The 20,803-nt window shown below is 40.7% G+C and overlaps 1 protein-coding gene across 5 annotated transcripts in view; it reads right to left on the reverse strand.

Moving 5' to 3' along the window:
- KCNQ5 (potassium voltage-gated channel subfamily Q member 5) overlaps positions 1 to 20,803 on the reverse strand; it is a gene marked incomplete at its 5' end in the record, with an annotated part of 282,145 nt that overhangs the window by 29,839 nt on the left and 231,503 nt on the right. For 3 of the 5 annotated variants that reach the window (XM_084261330.1, XM_084261329.1, XM_084261326.1), the window contains 6 exons: positions 677 to 703; positions 2,220 to 2,314; positions 5,686 to 5,781; positions 7,607 to 7,717; positions 15,109 to 15,234; positions 15,649 to 15,824. In XM_084261330.1, the coding sequence (XP_084117456.1) occupies positions 677 to 703; positions 2,220 to 2,314; positions 5,686 to 5,781; positions 7,607 to 7,717; positions 15,109 to 15,234; positions 15,649 to 15,824 (631 nt within the window). The remainder of the gene's footprint in view (positions 1 to 676; positions 704 to 2,219; positions 2,315 to 5,685; positions 5,782 to 7,606; positions 7,718 to 15,108; positions 15,235 to 15,648; positions 15,825 to 20,803) is intronic. The other 2 variants (XM_084261328.1, XM_084261327.1) reach the window with 1 other exon arrangement.

The raw sequence follows: 20,803 nt of genomic DNA on the forward strand, positions 1-20,803 counted from the left end.
TGTGGAAGTCCCACCTGCCCTCCTGGTCAGCAGCAGTGGGGCTTGTTTAAGGAGAGATATCAGACTACCTTTTCCACCTGAGTACAAACTGTGCAGGTGAGCCATTGGTGCTTTCCCCACCACTGCTGAGTCCCAAAATGCTCTTACATTTGGAAAACATGGAGGCATGGCCAGGAAGCCTTGAGGATGCTCCTGCAGGGCAGCACAGAACTTCACTGAGGTGACAGCCAGCCATCACCCTTGGTAGGGGGTTCTCTCTGCGATAGGGGGCTGACAGGCTGCTTCACAAAGCCAAATTCAACTACAGGCTTGGAGCTCCCACTGCAATTCCGAGAAACCTTGAGCATCAGTTTTAGAGCTGGAGCTGGGTGCTGCATCCTTGCTCAGGAGCTGTCTCTGGGGAGGCTGCTGCAGCCACTATTCTGCCACTGTTCAAACTGAGCCCCCCCTCAGAGTTAAAATGCAAAAAGCTGCTAATTTTTTCCATACAAAAACTGGGTCCAAGCAAATTTCAGCAGCATTAATCTATCAATAAGAATTAAAAAAAAATGCAACTTGTGATTATTATCAATTAACAGTTGCAGTTCATTTAACCTACTGTACAGAACCTGAAACATCTAACATCCATTAAGAAGAAACGATTTCACAGATAAAAGAAATAGAAGAAACTACAAACCTGCTAGAAGATTCCCCTTGTTCTTTTCTTCAGGTCAGGGAGTGGGAGGGAAAAACATACTCGTTATGCAGATAGTCATCACATTACTTAGTTACAGATGATGTTAGATACATGATAAACAGAAATGGATACGTTAATTAGTGTACAACACACATGTTACGTTGCAACCACAAAAATATTCAAGCAAGACTTGTAATTACAGTGCTTCCGAAAAAGAAATCTTTGAGTTGTTTTAACACATGCACAACATGCTCAGTACATACCACTGCAGACTGAGTTGGCAAAGCACTTAGGCAAAATGCACTGCTGACACATATACAACAGAAAGCTGTAGGCTCTTATTATATAAAGTTATCTCTGGTAGATTAAAAGGCTTAATTTTACGACAGCACAGCAATACGCTTATTTAAAATACCAAATAGATGCACTTTTGAGGGACAGTCATGTTTTAGAGTGTTTTAGGTGGGACACAGCTTCATTATTTGTGTAATTTTATATCCATTCATTTATACCGTATTTTGGATTCAACCTGTTCGTCTATGTGAAAAAATCAATATTCTGTGTAACTTTTAATCTAAAAGCTCCTTTAAGTTGGGAGCACTTTGGAATTACAGTTCTGGTAATGGATTACTTATGGCTCTGTTGTTGTCAACTCTTTGAAATTCAAAGATCAGCTTTGGGTACCCAGCCAAACCTCTTCTTGGCTGAGCTTTTTGGCACATGATTACCTTTTTTACTGTCATGTGGATGTTCATCACCTAGCTTTGAGAGAAACCACTAATTCTCTTACACTGTCAGCAATAACGACAGTTAAGACGATTATCAGAGCTTTCCCATCAGGGTCTTAGCACTCCTTTTTGATCTCTATCTTTTCCCTTCTGATTTGTGCTCCGTATTGAATTAGTCAACTCGCTACCTTCTGGTAAATCTTTTACTGAATTATTGAAGAGTCTTGGGCTGACAACGCTCTGTGAGTTCTCACCCAAACTAGGACATCAAATATTCCTTGTCTGACACACTGTGACATCGGGTCTTTTTAGTCATCTTTCTCTGACTGCGTGTATAACTGAGGATATAATTTGCCCTAAGGCAATGTTGAATGTATCAGAAGTTATGATGAGAAAGAGCAAATTCCCCAGTGCATTCACCTGCAGAATACCACAAGGCTCTCTTCCCTCAGAGTATCTACAGCCTTATAGAGAGGCTCAGCCACAAAAACAGCATTAAATCAAGCTCTGCATTAAACTTGGTATTTTCCTCCTTAGAGTTATTTTGGAACTGGGTGAAATATTATCCTTGATACATGAGTGGGTTTTTGCAATGTTTCTAATGCCTGTGCTCAGTGGTATTTCTCAGATAAATGGCAACAATTTGTATTTGTCCCGCTGTCCCAGGCTCCTGCATAATATTGATCTGATTTGTTAGTTGAAGTTTTTAATGAGAAGACTTAAGAAGACAAAACAAGATGAAACAGACAAATAGTAATTCTCTATAAGCTTGAACAGACATCGAGAACAGCACCAGCTGCCATATTTGTACCTACTTTGTAGGGCTGCAGGTATGCAAGGCCTTCAAATGAGGCTTCCAGGTAGCAATGGAAACCGATTTCTCATCAGCCGCATAACTACGCCATACACACTACGTGCAGGATATATGGTAAAAAAAGAAAAAAACAAGGCAAGAGGGAGCAGGGGATGAAACAAAAAAATTGAAAAGCAGATTAGTAACCAATACAAGTCATGGCTGTCTTTTATCATTCATAGCACTGATACATGCCTGAGGGGAGGAAGAATACTTTCATAATATCGCCAGGTGGCTGTCAGGTTTGTTCGGCTGGCGTCGGTAGAATAAAACCGCCAGGAAGCCTGGTATGGGGAAACAATAGAAAAGCACAAAGGAACCAAGAACATGAAGTGACAATGCCACCGCACTGATTACGGAGAGAGGGGATTTTGCTCAGACTGGGATGTGTTTTATCAGGTTGGCTAAGGAAACATCAGTGGAAACCTACTGAAACTTCTGTGAATCACAGTACGCTTTACATGGTAAAGTCGGAGTTACTGGCTTTGTGGAAGCACAGAAGACATTCGGCGCATAAAGGTGCTCAAAAAAAGCATTGCAGTGATTTATTTGTGACAAGTCCATAGGGGACACCCACACAAACTTGCAGTCTGAAGTGTCATAATACATTTTGTAAATGATAATGAAAACCAGACAAAAAGCATTTAGAATAAAAGAGAAGCATTCTCTGCTGTTTGAAGCACTGCTAAATGTTTAAAAACACAAAATAAATCATTTCAAAGGTGAGTGACCAAAGCATAGCACTGAAAATGTGTTCACCGTTTAGATTTATAACTACATGTAGACAGATCCTCAGTTCTACAGACTGGAACAGCTTCCCTGATGTCAGCATAACTATATTAATTTGTACTAGCTGAGTATCTGTGCTTCCTGTATATTGTCAACCATTAAATGTCATCCAGGTTTTCTTGTATGGAATCTAATATCCTGTGTTTTCCTACCACATATCTCCCAGAAATAGATCTAGTTGTCATCTGCAGATGGAGAACCTGTCACTTACTTTGAGAATTTTTCCACTGGTTGATTATTCTCATTGCAAAAATATTCTCTGCATTATTTTTAATTTTAAACTCTGTTTTAAAATTTAAAAAACATTACTCTGGTTTTGCTTATAGCCTTCTAGTGGAAGGTGTCTCTGCGCATTGCAGAGAGGTTGGAGATGGATGATCTTTAACGCCCCTTCCAACCCAAACCATTCTATGATCCTGTGGTATTTCTTACGTTTCTGTCTGTTATATTAGTCACGTAGGTTCCAGTAGTTCCTTTCTGAACTTTTGTGTTCAAATACTATTCACACTGAATATTTCTTATAAGACACTGAGAACAATATGTCCGTATGAAACATTTCAGTTCTTTATAGTGGTACCTTAGCTATCTTTTAAGTCAGGTAAAGGCTCTAGCAGATGGTATATCTATGGCAACAGAGGAATTACAACAGACTGATTCTGCAGAGTAACTGATTAGAAAATAGATATTATGCTGATAAGCTAGAGCACACTGATTTCCATGGTAGTTCATTATCAATATCCACAGCAGACAATTTAAAAACCCTGGGCACTGTTACAGTAGACAACGATATGCAGTTCAGACACATCCTGAATTAATAAACATGGAATTTTTGCCAGTCCTGGACTGAATTTTTTCCAATGCTTTCTTTGCATTCTCTAATTTTTCACACTCGTTTACAAATTGAAGATTCTGAGTTGTTATGTAGCATGTTAGTACCAGCATCACCATACACAGTAGTAATATTATCCTTCTCCTACTTGTTATCTTTCTGGTTCTGTATCTAAGGACTCTACCACACCAACCACACCAACTAGACTAATGCACTGGGAACTTGCATGAAGCTCTTGATCCTTCTCTCCCACTCCTACTCTTCTGTGCTTCTCATCCTTCTTCAACTCCTTTCCAGAATCACTGATACTGGGATAGAGGATTCTTGGAATATTCTGAATTCATTGTTTCTAGATCTGGTATACTAAGACAGGAATCATTCCAGCCTGTAAGGTCACCCAGATTGTCCTCAGGTTCCTTCCTGTCTGCCTGCCCTCATCTTTCCTATTCTGCCAGGCCTTGTGCCACTGGCAAATATCTCCATCACCAACTTTAATTTCCACATGACTGAAAATGCTGAACATGAAAATAAACATGTAAATGCTGAACAGCCTTCATCATGGGATCCCACCACTGATGTTTTCCTTTCACAAGATTTTCCCCATTAAGAGTCACTTTCTGAAATCAATCAGCTAGCTACTCTTAATCTTTTTAGCATGCTGTCTTTTAAATAGTTGGGTTGAACTGTCATGCAGTGATAAGAAGAGCTACAGCCAAGACCTAAATTGTGTGTTTCCTCTAGCAACCAAACTTGGATGAATTATGCTAGAATATATGTGTTAGAAAATATCTGAGAAAGTAATTCTACAGTACAACAGATAAAAAGGACTGTATTTATGTTTATTAATTATTCTAACAAACATTAAAACTAAAATATGTAGTATTTGGTAGCCATTGAACAGTAAGAATGGAAAGCATTTGCTAACTTTAAGAATGCTTCAAAGACAGCTTGGCATGAATCTGCTCTAGCATATTCATGCTAGCTTCTTCAGTTGACTTTTTATTCCAGAATTAAAAAAACCTAGCATAAATAGCACACATAAACCACTTTATATCCCAAGAAAATAAACTAAGATGCAAGAATATTATTCCCACCACCTTTTTCTTTCTTTCTTTTTTTTTCCCCCTGTGCATCAAGTAGAGTAAGGCTTGTGCAAAATAATTCTGTAGAGGATTTTCTCATTTTTAAACAGGACTGTAAGTTAAGGGAAAAACCCATAGAAACCAGCCCTTAACAAATTTAAGAAATATCATGACACTTTTGCTTAAAAAAAATAATCTTTTTCAATCACTGATTTGCATCATCATGGCACTGTTGGAGCTGAAAGGACATCAGACAATTTCAGACTTTTTGGAATTGCTAGTGCCTACATTTCCAGCTTTTGAATGACGAATAGAGAAAGCAATTCTCTGGGTAGGTCACTTTTCATTTTCACAAAGTATATCACTCATTGGAGCACTCTAAACCCTGTAGTAGATGAAAAGTAGCTTAATATAGCAAGAGCTCTGCGCTGCCAGTTGGGTTGTCTAGGGATCAATTCTATTTTTCCAAGTAATTCTCTAACTGCAGGCATGCAATTGACATCCTCAACTTAGTTTCCTCAGCACAGATAGAACACAAAAACTACTCGCAGGAACGCTGTATACACAATTATGCCAACACCTGGCAATCACTGAACACGTTACTTCATTAGACTAACCAATCTGTTAAGCATTCTTTCCACAAAGCTTTCCAATTCAAAATAATAAAACTTGCTCCACTATGTAGTTTAAATCACCTACTATTATCTTTTCACTGATTTCCTATTTACCTGAATTAGACTGGCAGCTGGGTTCCTTCTTTTCTCAAAGTGTTTCTGACGATGCTGCTCTTGCACTTTCAATGCGAATCCTGAGCCGAGGATGCCCTGCAATACAACATGACATTTATCATTACGGAGGTAGGTTTTTTTTTAAGAAAAAGGCATAATTAAATGCAAAGATTTTTGTGAACTCGTTATGCCATACCTATAACATAACACATTTACAACTGTATGTAACAGCGGCCCCTTTCTGGTGAAGTAGGAAACTCCTGACTTATGAGGTAACATCTGTGGTGCTACCATTGACCAGTCATCCCAACCGTTGCTTGGGTTTCTGCCACACTATATTCCTCTAAAGGCCATGAAGATATATGTTTCTATTTCTATATTTTTGTGTCAAGGATTATTTAGAAGATCTTAAGCCAGCAACAATGAAATGACCAGCTGCCACATAAACCATACATATATATTTTTATATATATAAACCTCAAAGTCTGTATCTGCAGTGCTTATTATAACTTTTGATTTTAGAAAAGTTAGAGAACACCTTCCTTGACAGATTAAGACCATTTCTCCTCACTCTTTCCTATCTAATTAATCCCCACTGTTCATTCTACAGACTATGAAAAAAAGCTGATGATGAAACCTTTCCCCTTTTAGCCTTTTTACCTTTGAATAAGTAAGATAAATTTGACTCTTGTTGAACAGACCCAAAGACTGATAATGTTTCCCTCCTTGGCTTGCAAGGAATGTAATATTTCTGTTGGACATGTCTGTGTTATAAGGATGAACATTTCCACTTGATTCTTAGTCAGGATAAAATAATATTAGAAATGCACAGTTTCTCACATATGTCTTCTTTTACAGACAGATTCACTACAAAAGTATTTATGAGGAAAATGAGTATTTGTACATAGATACGACATGAGAAACCAAAGTTCTGGCATCTGTAATTCGTAAGGTTATTAATCTTTTACATGTTCATTGTAGTACTGCTAAAACTAACTTTCTTGTTAGTGGTGACTAGGTAACAAAGGGAATTAATTACAGTAGGTGCCATTAAATGTCAAAGATTCACAAACAGGCAATGCTTTATAATTATAATCTGCACGTTATAATTATAATCCATTATGATATGCCAGAGATACCGAAATACTCTCTGTACTTAGAGTAAGAAATAAATTCAGGTCACGAGATGAGTCAATGCTGTTGGCAAATGCTGACTTTTAATTTTGGTTTCTCTGTATGGTTGAAAATGAAATGTATTCTTATAACGTACATGTTTTATAGTGGTCTGTAGAGAATTGACCTGAGGTTTAAAATATTGATTTTCTGTATATGCTGCGCTGGATGCAATACAACAAAATAAAAATGTCACTTCCAATTTCATACTTATTTGGTAGAGATTAAAATTATTCAGTAGTAATTAAAAAAAATTACTCACAAAAAAGAAAAGTTATTTCTGAAGCTATGCTGTACTTTAGTCATTAGGTGATTCCAATTTCCATTAAAGTCTCTTGAGCATTGATAAAAGCAACATAAATGAACTGTAATGTTTATTTACAACCATACACATAAAATAATAGCTGCATTTTTACACTCAATGACATTAACTTGTTGTTGATTTAATGCTTTCTGTTACTCTCTGTTGGTAGCCTGAAGATGGTCATACACAAAAAGCTATTACAAATATCTCACTCTTTATTATCAATTGCATGTAATTCAGAAAAACATATGTGTTGATTTTTTCCCCCCAAATCTTAAAGAAAATTGGTAATATATAAGCCACAATTCCTAATAAAACAAAGGAATTTGAACCCTACACAATAGAATACTACCTAATTTAGGATTATTTCCCAGTTTTGTCCATGCCAAAGAAACTCCCCAAAACTCAAGCAGTAACATTAAAACTTTCATTTGGCATACTCACAGCAGGTAGTGCAAAGAAAGAAATGCCAAGCAGAGCAAACCCTGCAGAAAGCAATCTTCCGAGCCAAGTAAGAGGAGTTTTGTCTCCGTAGCCAATGGTTGTCAGTGTGATCTAAAAAGAAATGAACGAACATCGTGGTTTACCAGACGTCACTGGGGGATTAGATGCAGATTATTTACATTGCATGAAACAGCATTTCCACTAAATAATCCAAGACACATCAAATATATATAGCTGTTTCTAAAAGAAAAACAAGCATAAATAAAATATGAAAGCAATACAGTTTGTGACCAATTAAAACTGAGATAAATAACAAATGTGAGAAAAATGCCTAAATAAGCAATAAATAAGTTAGACCAGAAGGTCTCAATCTCAAAGATGGGGCAAATGATGGGAAATTACAGGAGTTGGGCAGAAAAAAGGGTTATTTCCCATGGGTGTAAAGGTGTTCCACCTATTTTCTGCAGGGAAATATAATTGTGTGTATGTGCACAGCTACACAAATAAAAATTACAGAGATTGTATTGGAAGAATACAGTAGAGAGGAACCTGAAGTTCACAGATGATACAAAGTCAAAGTAACAGCAAGAAGCAGCTGCATTTTCTAGAAGCCCATCAGTACAATCTGAAGTGGATGATTTTATGAAATACACAAAGCACTATTCAAAAGCTGGATGGAACTTTAAGAAGTTCTTGGTCTTTTCCCCTTGCTTATGACAGGCTCAGATATACCTACGTCACTACTGACATGAAGGTCCAAAGACTACTACACTTCAGCAGAAGCAGACAATACCTCAGGCTGTTGGGCAATGTTAGCTCAGATCTTTGTGGGGAGAGGTCTAAAAGAAAGAGGAGGGTATCTGCAGTCCCTTCGTGTGGTGAGTGTGATCAGAGGCTGAACATAGAGATGTTTCAAAAGCTGTGCTCTGAAGGCCAGTGCCCCTGCTGAGTAGCATCAATGCAGATGATGTCACAGGTTGGTACATGTGGGAGCTCTCTCCACATGGAACTCAATGACCACAGGCCATGTAGGAATGCACTGTGTATGCAAATGCTGCTGGGATAATGGTGTGTGGTTGTGGTTTACTGAGCATATCTACAAGGCAGAAGATTATGGCTTCATGTCTGTGTGTGGCTGAGGGTCTTCCCCAAGCCAAGGACATGGACTCCAGCCTGCTCCTGGCCTGGGAAGCGTGCAGGTCCCCAACCTGGGGACCAGACTGGCAGGAGAAACTCATGTCTCTGTGCTTCCTGGGGAATTTGGACCCAGCTGGCTGCCTGGTGTGGGCAGCAGGAGGAGGTGTAGGCAGAGCAGAGCAGAAGATTTCCGAGGACTGGGTGAGATGCTGCAGGGCGCGTGCTCAGGCAATGGCACACGATATTAAAGGACAAAGACAGACAACAGTAGGCTGAATGCCAAGGACTCCAGGGCCTGTTATTAGCAGGGAACATGTGCATGGAGAATTATTTTACATCGTGTACCAAATGTGGGCAAGTTCAGGCTTAGCAAATATTCTGGCAGGAACGAATTCTTCAGGAAAGTGCCTTCTAGAGACATTATTTTGCTTCCAGCTTCCTCAAAGTTCATTCCTAGGCAAGACGGCCAAAGCAACTCTATTTAATGCCAGGGTCACCACAGGACAAAAGAAGGAAAGTCTTTTGGAAGTAATTAGATTTCAACTATTTAGGGCTCCGTAGATAGTAAACAGTGCTTTTAATTGCTCCCATTGTTGGGAACTAGCTGTGGCTGTAATTTGCCCTGAGAAAGCCACAGTGACTAAAAGAGAGTGAGCTGAATTAAAGCTGCAGCTGAAATTTCAAGTGGTTATCAGGTCTCAAGTTTTGTAATGCTAGCCTGGTCACAGCCATACCACCTTTCATGCTTATCAGGTCTTGCCCTCCTTATGTGCTCCTCTTCACTTCCCTGTCTCATGCCCAATTCCTGGCTCTTGTTGGACTCTTTGGAGAGCCAATGCAACACAGGAAGGTGGAAAGAATTATCCACATTTCTGTGTGGTTTATTTCTGCTGTTTTGGTGAGCTGTGTTAGCTCATGGAGGTGCCTAACAAGCTCCAGATCCTGCACAAGGCAGTGTGTGGCTGAGATGGAGCAGTAAGGAGGAAGGGAGATGAAAATCCAGCTTGTTCTTTTCGGGCAGAGGTGAGCTGATGCAATGACGATCTTGGCCTCACAGAGGGGCTTGATTTGGTTTTCCTTTGTTTGTTGAAGAAGGTATTCCCAGTTCTTCTCATCAAAGGGCAAGTGCAGAACACTTTACGGCTATTAAGATTTAACAAGGGCAAGTGTAGGGTTCTGCATCTGGGGAAGAACAACCCCAGGTACCGGTATAGGTTGGGGACTGGCCTGTTGGAGAGCAGCGTAGAGGAAAGGTACCTGGGGGGGTCCTGGTGGACAGCAGGATGACCATGAGCCAGCAGTGTTCCCTCATGGCTAAGAAGGCCAATGGCATCCTGGGGTGTATTAGAAGGGGTGTGGTTAGTAGGTCAAGAGAGGTCCTTTCCCCCTCTACTCTGACCTGAAACTTTTCCACTGTGAGGGTGATGGAGCACTGGAACGGACTGCCCAGAGAGGTTGTGGAGTCTCCTTCTCTGGGGACATTCAAAACCCATCTGGATGCGTTCCTGTGTCATTTAGTTTAGGTGATCCTGCTCTGGCAGGGGGGTTGGACTAGATGATCTTTCAAGGTCCCTTCCAACTCCTAATGTTCTGTGACTCTGTGAAAAGCAACAAAGCACTTGAACAAATGAATCCCTGGATAAAAGTTCCTCAAAATTTGTTTCGAGGCCAGTCATTGCGAAGCAGTGTGAAGCTCTGGAACAAGCCTAGTTTCTTGGCTTCTGTCCATCTCACTATCTCTGCCAGACACTGGAAAGTACAGAGATATCTCCTGTCTGTACTGACAAGAAGGAAACAGACTAAGTGTCATCTGCATATTAATGATATTGCCACTGAACTGTCTTCCAAAGAAGTCAAAGATAAACTTGAACCTTTGGGATCTGACATCTGGGAGTGATCCAAAACCAGAGGCAGTCACACAGACTGTATCTCTGGAATTTCTCCAAAGAAAATAACAAGACCATATTAAAGCCTTTCCCCCCAGTCTTTTAGGTCCGGAGGACTTAATGGTATCAGTCTACTATTAAGAATATCAGTGGCTTCTTGCTCACTTTGAGCAGTTTTATCTCAGGACAGAGTCTTTATGTGGGTGTATAGATGTCAGCACCGTTCCATATCATCTTACTCAACACTGAACAAATTGGTTTGATCTTCATTTTATATTCCTCTCATCACTCTACTGAGAAGATATTTTTCCAGAAATCCCATAGCAGAGGATGGAACTAGAGGGTCTTTGAGGTCCCTTCCAACCCAAACTGTTATGTGATTCTATAAAAATCTGTAGGGAACCTGTGAAGATAATTAGGGACAGGTTATTCATTTGAGAGGAGACTTCATCAAGAGAAGCAAAATGTTGGAAAAGAGGGTCAAGATACATTAAAAGAAATAACAAAGTGCACAAATCTTGCCTTTCTGAGGATACCGACTGAGCAGCTCTGTGTCTGATCACCACAGCCTAAACCACCACAATAAACCAAACCTTTTAGTGTTTATTTGTATAGGATTCATTTAATCCAACTTGAAAAATAGAACACTTAGTTGTTTATTATGATCTTGGCACTGCCACATGCACAAGGGAAAGAGATAAGGTAACTCATCCTCTCCTAAAATGTAGGACCTAGGCTTGCTTGAAAGCAAATGTCTAGTGCCACCTGAGATGCCCTATGGCACCTGAACAGGGACCAGTCACAGGAGAGGCAGCGGACCCTCTAACAGATCTTCCATGGCACTGTTTGCCTATGTTCAGGCAACTGAGTCACACACCTACATGGTTAAATTAGTTAGTTGAGCCTTATCTTCTGTACCAGATGCAAAACACTCTGTTTCAGTTGCTTCTATAAATGAGGTGTCTGGAAAGACCAGCCAAGGCAGGCAGTGTCACCTGGCTAGACTCAAAACTCACAATGATGATAGAATGTCTGTTATAGCTCATTGCTGGAGCTAATAAATATGCTAATAATAAATGAGGTAATACAATAATGGATGTGATTATATAACCTAGGTGTCTTCAATTAGATAAGACAGGACCCAGGAGGCCCTCCTCTTCCGTAATATTTCTTTCTGAGGTCATTTTGCATTCTGCTAGCAGTACTTACCTTTTGAATCTTTACTTGACATCAATTAAATGAAAAAAAAAAAAACCCACATAATTTGCTCATGTTATCACTACATTAGGTTGAGAAAAATGTCACCAATATTAACTCATTTGAGGTAGTAATTGTGACAATATTGTTCACTCTAAAATGTTTTGTTCACCTAGGGGTCACTGTGGAGTGCCAGAGCTATGCTGTATCCAGCTGTAACTACTGGGTGCTACTAGAAAATAATGGCTTATTAAGACAAACTCTGTCAAATGTGCAAAAGAATCTTAATTGCATTATATTTGCAGGTAAAACTAATTAATTTACAAACTACACGCCATTGTAAGCACACGCAGTTTCAGCTAACACACAACAGTTCTCAGAGCATGGTTTGGTCTTGAAATACCCAATTTTTTGATTCGACCTTTTGTTACCAAATAGTCATTTTATTTTGTTATTTGAATTTACCTTCTTTACCAGAGCAAATTTTCAACTTGAGCTCTTCACATAACACCGAGTGTTGTGCGCCGCTGCGTGAGGCAGCATCGTGGGGACCCCAGCCTGACTTCAATGCAGTCTTTTCTTTCTTGTACCTATTCCTTCTCAGAATTGAGGCTGGGATTTGGGAGACGCTCTGTGGTTTGAGTTGGAACAACTTTTGCAAATAAACAAATCAATGAGGCCAAGGATTGATTTCCCCATGAATGCTGCACAATCTGACCTTTTCAAAATCTGCATGTGGGTTACTCTGGCAGTAAAAACACCCGTGACTAAGAAGCACATTATGCATTTCCCACATACTGTTTTACATATTATACAAAAATACTATCATTAAAATGGCAAAGATAACAGGTAAAGGGGAACACTGACTTTCAGTAACTTTGTGTACTTAAGCACATTAAAAATTTAAATGTATTCATATATCATGCTGGGGTAAGAAGAAAAGATATAGAAATGCACAATATAGATTGTTTTCAGGTTTTTGATTACAATTTGTTGCTTTTCCTGCTGATGTCAAGAAAAGATTCCTATTTTCTCAGTTGCACTACTTATCTGACCTATGAGTCATACATTTTCACTTCATAGTGTACAAAATATTTTAAGCACCACTTTATACAGTGATTATTTCTTAGCAGGGTTTTTCCTCAAAAAATAGCAGTCAGCAGGTAGTGGAGAAGGCAACTTTAAAATAAAAGATCTTGTTCCTGCTTTAGGCTGCTCAGGGAGAAGGATGTGGATATAACATGAGCTTCACTGAGACGTGAGATCTGAGTTCTGGATTTTCTGGGACTTTCTAGTTCCTCATGCATATGTTTCCCCTCCCTGTTTCCTACTGGCAGGTGGGTACAATCCTCTCCTTAGTCCAAACTCCCAGTCTAAGCAGTGCTAAGTCACGTGCTGCTTTGTGGAGAAGTAGAGGGTATGGCTGAGGGCTGAGGGACCCGGGTCTGTTTTGCCTGGAGAAAGGAAGGCTGTGTATGAATACCTTAAAGGTGGTTGTCAAGAAGATGGGGCCAGTCTCTTTTCACTGGTGCCAAGTGATAGGACGAGGAGCAATGGACATAAACTGGAACATGGGAAGTTCTTTACTGTGAGGGTGACGCAGCACTGGAACTGGCTGCCCGGAGAGGTTGTGGAGTCTCATTATCTGGAGACTTTTAAAACCCGCCTGGATGTGTTCCTGTGTGACATGCCCTAGGTGAACCTGCTTGTCAGGGAGGCTGGACTAGATCTCTAGAGGTCCTTTCCAACCCTGATGATTCTGTGATTCTGTGTTTTCTGGAGAACTGAATGAAAACATGCATTCCCAGCCCATGCACTACCACAGAATGGTCTCTTGAGGGACCACATTCCCACTGCTCCTGCCAAAGGGGCAATGGTGTTTGCAGACTGCTGGAGCCATCAGCAAGGACACCAGCATCCCGAGCCAGATGCTCCACTACCGTGTCAACAGAGGCAGATTGGAAAGGTTTGACATTTCCAAGCTCCCAATTTTGCACACTGGTAACACAGAAATCTAGTCTCTAGAGAAGGTATATAGCAAATGATTAACCCTTAGATGAACAAATTTCCAATACACAAACTAGTTCAACTAATAGAGAATTACCTTCACCTTTGCTCAAAATGTAAGCAAAACTTATTAAAAATATTTCTCAAGGATTTAAAACATTTTGGAAAGGGCTTTTGCACAGTCCATCCATGTGTGCTCTGAGCCTGTGGATGCTACTGACTCCAGACAAAGTCCTGTCAGCAGAAGGCCTGAGGTGAGAAAGCTTCATTGCTGCATCCCTCTGATGAGGAAAGGTGGCAGAGGCTGGTTCAGGTCTCGCACTTATTCCAGGAAAACTAATGAGTGTTCTAGGTTATGTCAGCATTAATGATCTCACAGGCATCATTTCACTAGCCAGACACTGTCAGAGCTCATGGTGTTCTGCTGCATCAGAAGGAAAAGAAAAGCAGCTTTATACTGCTACACCCTTTGTTCAGGGCAGGTTTCTTAAGGTGCCTAAGCACAGTGCACAAGTCTAGCTCACTATAAGGTATTTTTAAACAACCCCCCCTATGGATTATACCATTAAAAAAACATAAATTCAGACCTAGGTTTTCATTACACATAAAGCCTAGTTTATTTAAACATATAACCATTCATATAATCCTTCCTTAAGAAAAGCAGTCAGCCATCTACTAAGATCCCACAGTTTTCAACCAAGGAAAACCAACTGATTTGATAGTTAAGTATGAGCTCATCTAAATCAGGGCTTTACACCTGTAAAAACAGCACCACCAAGACAGAATGGGAATATTTATTCTTGCTTTCTGTGCTCAAGGTACAGAAGAAGGAGAAAAATCATCATTCTAAGGGTGCTGATGATACTCTTCCCTTCACTGCAAAGCTGACATAAGAATTTTTTCCGTTTTTCTTGCCTGACACTTGTTCCTCTTCCTGCCCTGCTGCTTGCAGTCCTCTGATTTGGATCAAAGAGGCTCTTTGTGGGACTGTATTGCAGACTGTATTACTGAAAGGATCTTAGGTTAAAAATTAAAAAGCTTACTTCTCTTGAAGGTTTGCAGCAGAAACACAGAACCAGCTGTTCTGCAGGATGGGGTGAAATGAACTATGGACGTGCAAATGAATAGCTGGAGGAGGGAGCTTCTCAGGCGAGTTTTCTGCCAGTGAAAACAATTCACTGAGCAGCACACTAAGTTAAAATCCACAGCAGGTGAAATTCAAAGCACTCTAGCACAGTGGTTAAAAGATGCATATTATTTTTTTTTTGTACTTACTGTGCCCCACCAGAGAGCGTCTGCATATGTGGAGAATTGGTTATTTGCATCTTTTTCCACCAGATAAACCAGGAAAGATGAAAAGATGAGTACTAAAAATCCTATGTACCAGGCTGTGATTAATTCCTAGGTAAAAGAAATCAGAGATCAATACCCATTTGAAAGGTTGAACACAATAGCATTTCAAGGAAGGTACAAGGTAAAGATCTATGTACATTTTTTTTGTGCATTTGAGCTGTTAGAATTCAAATGCTTCCCTATGGATGCAGATTTTCTCTAGAAGTGGACCAAATCAGAAACTTCACCAATATATATCAAATTACACTGCATGTCAAGGACAACAGTTTCAACATATCTAAAAACTGTTAGCTTTTAGCATGTCCTGTTCTATCTGTGCTAATGCCCAATACAATTGACATTACTTCAGAAAATTGTAGGTATTCTGCTCAAAACTGACACGTGTTTGTTTCCTTGGCCTCTTGTTAAATCACATCAAGTGAAGATATCAACCAGACAAAGCCAGCATCTAGGGTTACGTACCTTGCTGTGTGCATAAACTACTGAACCTAATAATTTCCAAGTGCCTCCTCTTCGGTCCATGCGCACCATACGAAGGATCTGTAGGAAACGAAGACTTCTCAGTGCTGATGTTGCAAAAATGTTACCCTGAGTTTTTGCAGAAACAACTGCTATTGAAGCGATGAGAACAATGATGTCTGAAAGAAATACATTACAGAAAACATTAATGTCCAAGTACCAGTAAGTAACACATACTTGTACACGAGCTGAGTGACGAGACAAAAGAGAGACGCCGGCAGTGGGTGGGAATCTGAGGCAATGAGATTCCCGTTTGAGGCAGGGATGTGAGGTCAGGGCTGGTGTCAAAGACTTCCTTGGGAGCCTGCAGTGTGAAAACTGAGGGCACTAATTTTGAAAATATATGGATAAGAGGAGGAACCTCATCTAGGAGTTTCGAAGCCTGGAGTAGCAAACTCTATGCATCAGTAAATGGATCAGAACTGTTTCCCTTTTTATGTTTTCCCATAGCAACTTTCCTATGAAAAGGCAAAAAAGAACAAAGGTAAGAAAAAAATAAAGGAAAAAAAGCCCCAGTGCTGAGAGTAGGGAACTGTATTTATAAGCACACATTAATTTCCCATGAGTACACTGTGTGGTTAAGGCATGTTTCTGGACACAACTCCCCTGATGCTGGCTTTACATTGAAAAAGGGTAGATTTAGATTAGATATAAGGAAGAAATTCTTCCCTGTGAGGGTGATGGAGCATTGAAACACACTGCCCAGAGAAGCTGTGGCTGCCCCCTCCCTGGCAGTGCTCAGGGCCAGTTTGGATGGGGTTTTGGGCAGCCTGGTCTAGTGGAGGGTGTCCCTGCCTATGGCAGGGGGTTGGAACTAGATGGTCTCTGAGGTCCCTTCCAACCCAAACCAGTCTGTGATTCTATGATGTGCCATTTCCTGGAAAGGAAGAAATACAGTGCTGGGTACTCAGAATGATTCTTTCAGCTGGCAGCCTGTAAAGTTTATTGAAGCCCAGCAAGTGTTAGGATTTATTTCTTCAGGTCACAGACTCAAACTGTGAGAGCAAGTTTGTTCTGCATGAACTAATCAGCCAACTGCCCTTAGAGTCAGGGCAGCATTTAATGGGAGATGAGGAGAAGAGGCACAGTGATGGCACACAGATGCTGTGAGAAGGTATAATGTACTTTTATGATGATTGAGCCTGACACACCAGTGTGCATGGAGCGGAAAAGCACAGAACAAGCTCTGTGTTACTTAATCACCTGATAATTAATTTCCTAACCTTCTTTAAAAGCTTAAAGAGCCTTTGTAAGAAATACCTGGTTTACATCTTAGGATTTTGTAGTGTTTGTATGTCTGTATGCAAGGATAATCTGAACCCATGTTTGCTGGTGAAGAACTGAAAGCAAGTTCTTGTCGACCCGAGTTTTACTTCTTTTGTGCTGGGTATGAACACTCCTCTTGTCCCAAGGGTAGCTCCTACAAGTCAAGAATGACCCAATAAGTGAAGAGCACCCCCACCCTGAGACTGGCTGTACCTACAAGCAGCCGACTGCTCCCTTAGCCTGCTCCAGTACGGTAAGAAATAGCCGTGGTTCACTCTGCTCAGCCACCAAAGTAAGTTGAGGTCCAAATACCCCTCCCTGCAAACACCTTGGGTTTCTCTGAACTCACCCATAGATGGCCTTGTCCTCTTACTACAACACTAAGGGTACAGACAACCGGTGGCTAAGGGGCATTTTGTTGAATTGCAGAAATCCTTGTCACAAGATGCTAAAAGTTTACATAGGTTCAATGCCAGTGGCATGATTTCATGGACTAATACCAAGAGCCCAATTCTGGCTCAAGATGTCTCCTGTAGCAGCCTGTTGGAGGCTGAGAGGCTCTTATGGAGAAGTATCACTATATTTTTGCCCTGCTTGTGTAATGTTCCCTGACTGTTCACTGTTGGCTGGTGTCACTGTAGGACATCGTGTATTAGGCTAGGCTGACCTTCTGCCTGTCTTGTGGTCTGACATTTTAAAATGGCTTTGGCTACTACACAGGTGCATTGTAGGTGTTTTCTATATAACTGGCTATCAAAAACCCCCAGGATTTGCTTCTAGATGTAAATTCAACACGTTCAGAGATTAAGAAGAGAGAGAAATGGATAAACCAGCCTGAGGCACCTCTGCACAGTACAAATCTCAAGAGCACAATAAACAGATGCAGGAGCTCTGGGTGAGAATTCAGAAACAGGACAACTCACCAGGAAAAGTTAAAGACACAAATTCAAATGGAAATCAGAAAAATAGATGGGGTAGGATTCAGGTCCATGTGAAGTCATATAGATTCAGGTGTTCACATGTGATGCAGGTGTCTAAACTCCCCGTGTAACACAAAGAAATCATGTCAACTGAGAGAGGTGCAGCTAATCCTCAGGAAGGCTCCTGCTGACTCACACTCTGGGCTCTGTACAAAAAAGTCTCCCTTCAGCTGCCCGAATTTATTTGTCCAGTGCTATTTGAGATGCCTTAAGGTAACTGAGACAGATAGCTATGCTATCAGACCCAGGAAGGCTGTGCCCTTCAGGAGAAGTCACTGGGGAGCAGGGAATATCATGTAACAAGGGGCACCTCTATGTACACCACTGAACTGAGCCCTAAATCTTGACTGACCATACTGGAAGTATAGACACGTCGCACACATGCACCCACTTCCAAGTAAGATTCTATATTTAGATGTGCCTATTGGGATCTGAGGCTCACATAGAACGTGCTGGGAAGTCTTGAGCAATACAGACTGTGTTGAAGAAAGAGTGTCTCTGGCTTGTCCTACGCTGCGCTGGGCACAGCAACAATTAAACAGCCATTTTTAATTAGTGTTGACTGGCTATCAGCAAATCAGAAATGTTTAGAAAAGCAGCATGTACTCCTGCAAGTCATTTTTAGACCTTTAAAAAGAGTAAGGTCACCCAAGTATCATGAATTACGCATTTGGTCCAGAAAATATTGAATCCCTGACTGGGGTTTTTGGATGCCCTCCGCCACTCTCAACTGGACGGTTTTGTACAAAAGCCAGTGATTTTCTCCTGCCCATTTCAGGAGCTCTGACAGCTTTCCTTATAACACAGAGTTTCCTGGAGGTCCCCCGCTGAAACAAGTTCAAATGATTTCAGTTTTTTCCAGCACTGCACACCATCTGCCCTGTGCTGCTGGGAACCCTCTGCCCCACTGAGGGTCTCTGGTCCCCTCTGACCATGAGAGACAAAGCAGCAAACAGCAGCATAGCTCTCTTTTCCCTTTTAAAAAAGTATTAGTCCCAGGGAGTTACCTACTTGTGTATACCTTGCTAGATGGAGGGTAGGGATGGGAAGAGGCAAAGGGAGGAGAGGCTGAGGAAACGGGGGAGCAGAAAATGCTCTGACACGTCAGACACATGGAAGAAAACTTTCCCAGGCTGATGGTAGGTTTTTTCACACCTTGCTCTCTCAGCACCTCTTCTAATGCTCTCCCCAAACCATCCCCATCCGCTCCTCAGGCTGGGAATAGGAAAGGAAAGAGTGTGTCCACTGCCTACGGCAGCCCTCCCTGGCTATCTTTCCCTCCAAGGCAGTGACGGCAGGCAGTCACATTATTTCAGCATAGTTTAAGTTGCCAGGAGCAAGTGTAAGATACATCAAAATAGACCCTTCTTGGAATTAAAACAGAGTCCAAAGAAAAGTTTGCAGCAGTTGAAAGTCACTTCTGAATTCATTAAACTGGCATGGTTTTCTTATCTAAGTGTACCCTGGAAAAATGAAAAATTAAGTACTTTGCGATTCTCTCCCTGACATATTTTTATCCTACATATCTCAGGTGCCATTTGCCCTCTTCTAAACAAGAGAGAAAAATACTCTTCTGAACTTCCTCCATATTCCACTTGAATTTAGCTAAAATCTCCATAGTATTTCTCTGTTTTAAAAAGGCTTTACAAACTTCTATCAATATTTTCCTCTTTATCTTTTAGTGGCAAAACTGGGAAATCAGGACGAAGTAAATCGCAACATTTCAATTAATTTAATGGGGACTCAAGTTTCACTCTGTATCTTGCTGTAAAGCACCAGAGAAGTTTGGAATATGAGAGTAGGGAATGGGCAGTTTAATTCCAAACTTCTCTGCAATTACTTATTAGAAGACAGAAATTTCTGATGTGCATTTACTTTGATTTTTTTCCATGCTACCATCTTGTGTGCTGTCTTCCAAAATGTTAAGCGCCTCTTCAGCTATGATGCTGATTTTAATCACTCTTTAGAAATCTCTCATATTTTTATCCTTGCAGATAGCATCCTCCATTAATTTCAGCCTGAGATTTCAGATCTTCTCAGCAGCTTTTGCAATGTTCACTATTGAACGCTTAATTTCAAATTAAATTGCTAATGATGGATTCTTCCACATCAGAAGGTTCACCTAGTACCTCTCAAGAAACCCCTGAGATTACAGGGAAGTTTTATTAATAGTAACTTAGTAAAGGCTTTTTTAGTTGACAGCCACCATATTAATACCCAGGGTCTCCCCTGAAAAGTACAAAAAGATGAACCCATATCTCAAGTGTGTAGTGGATTTCACTTGTATATTGTCCAATCTCAGTCAAGCAGTGACGTATAAGTAAAGACAAGTAACTGAAGCTCAGTAACGCAACACCCTGAAACTCAAATAGCTCATGAGACGTGTGCCAGCCTGAGATCCCTGCTTCACAAAGGAAGGCTAATAATGTTAGGCTGTCTTACCCTGCTCAAGCTGGGTCAGAAACTGGATCACTTGGGTCACTGGTGGAGGTTACCATTTCTAAGCTGGAAGCACTTCTAATGGTAACTGTGTGACCAAAAGATTAGTATGTCTCATGCTAATGGACCAGTCATGTAGGTAAAGGGTGAACACAGACGCTTTACTTGGATGGTGCAAAACACCCCAAAGCCTTGATGTGCCATCAGGAAAATCTCTGGAGTTACAGAAAAAATGTCAGGACAGTATTAGGAAATTTAATTAGTCAGAGAACCATGACAATCTCTCACCTGCTCAAAGCTCATGTACACGCTCAAACTAATACACAAACTTGTGTTATCTTTCTCTCTTGTTCTTAGAGTCTTTGAGTATAAGAAGATGTTAGTGAGAGCTTTTCCTGTTGCCTGCATTTAAT

This window comes from Gallinula chloropus (genome assembly GCF_964237585.1).
Source record: "Gallinula chloropus genome assembly, chromosome: 3".
In the NCBI taxonomy this organism is placed as follows: domain Eukaryota; kingdom Metazoa; phylum Chordata; class Aves; order Gruiformes; family Rallidae; genus Gallinula; species Gallinula chloropus.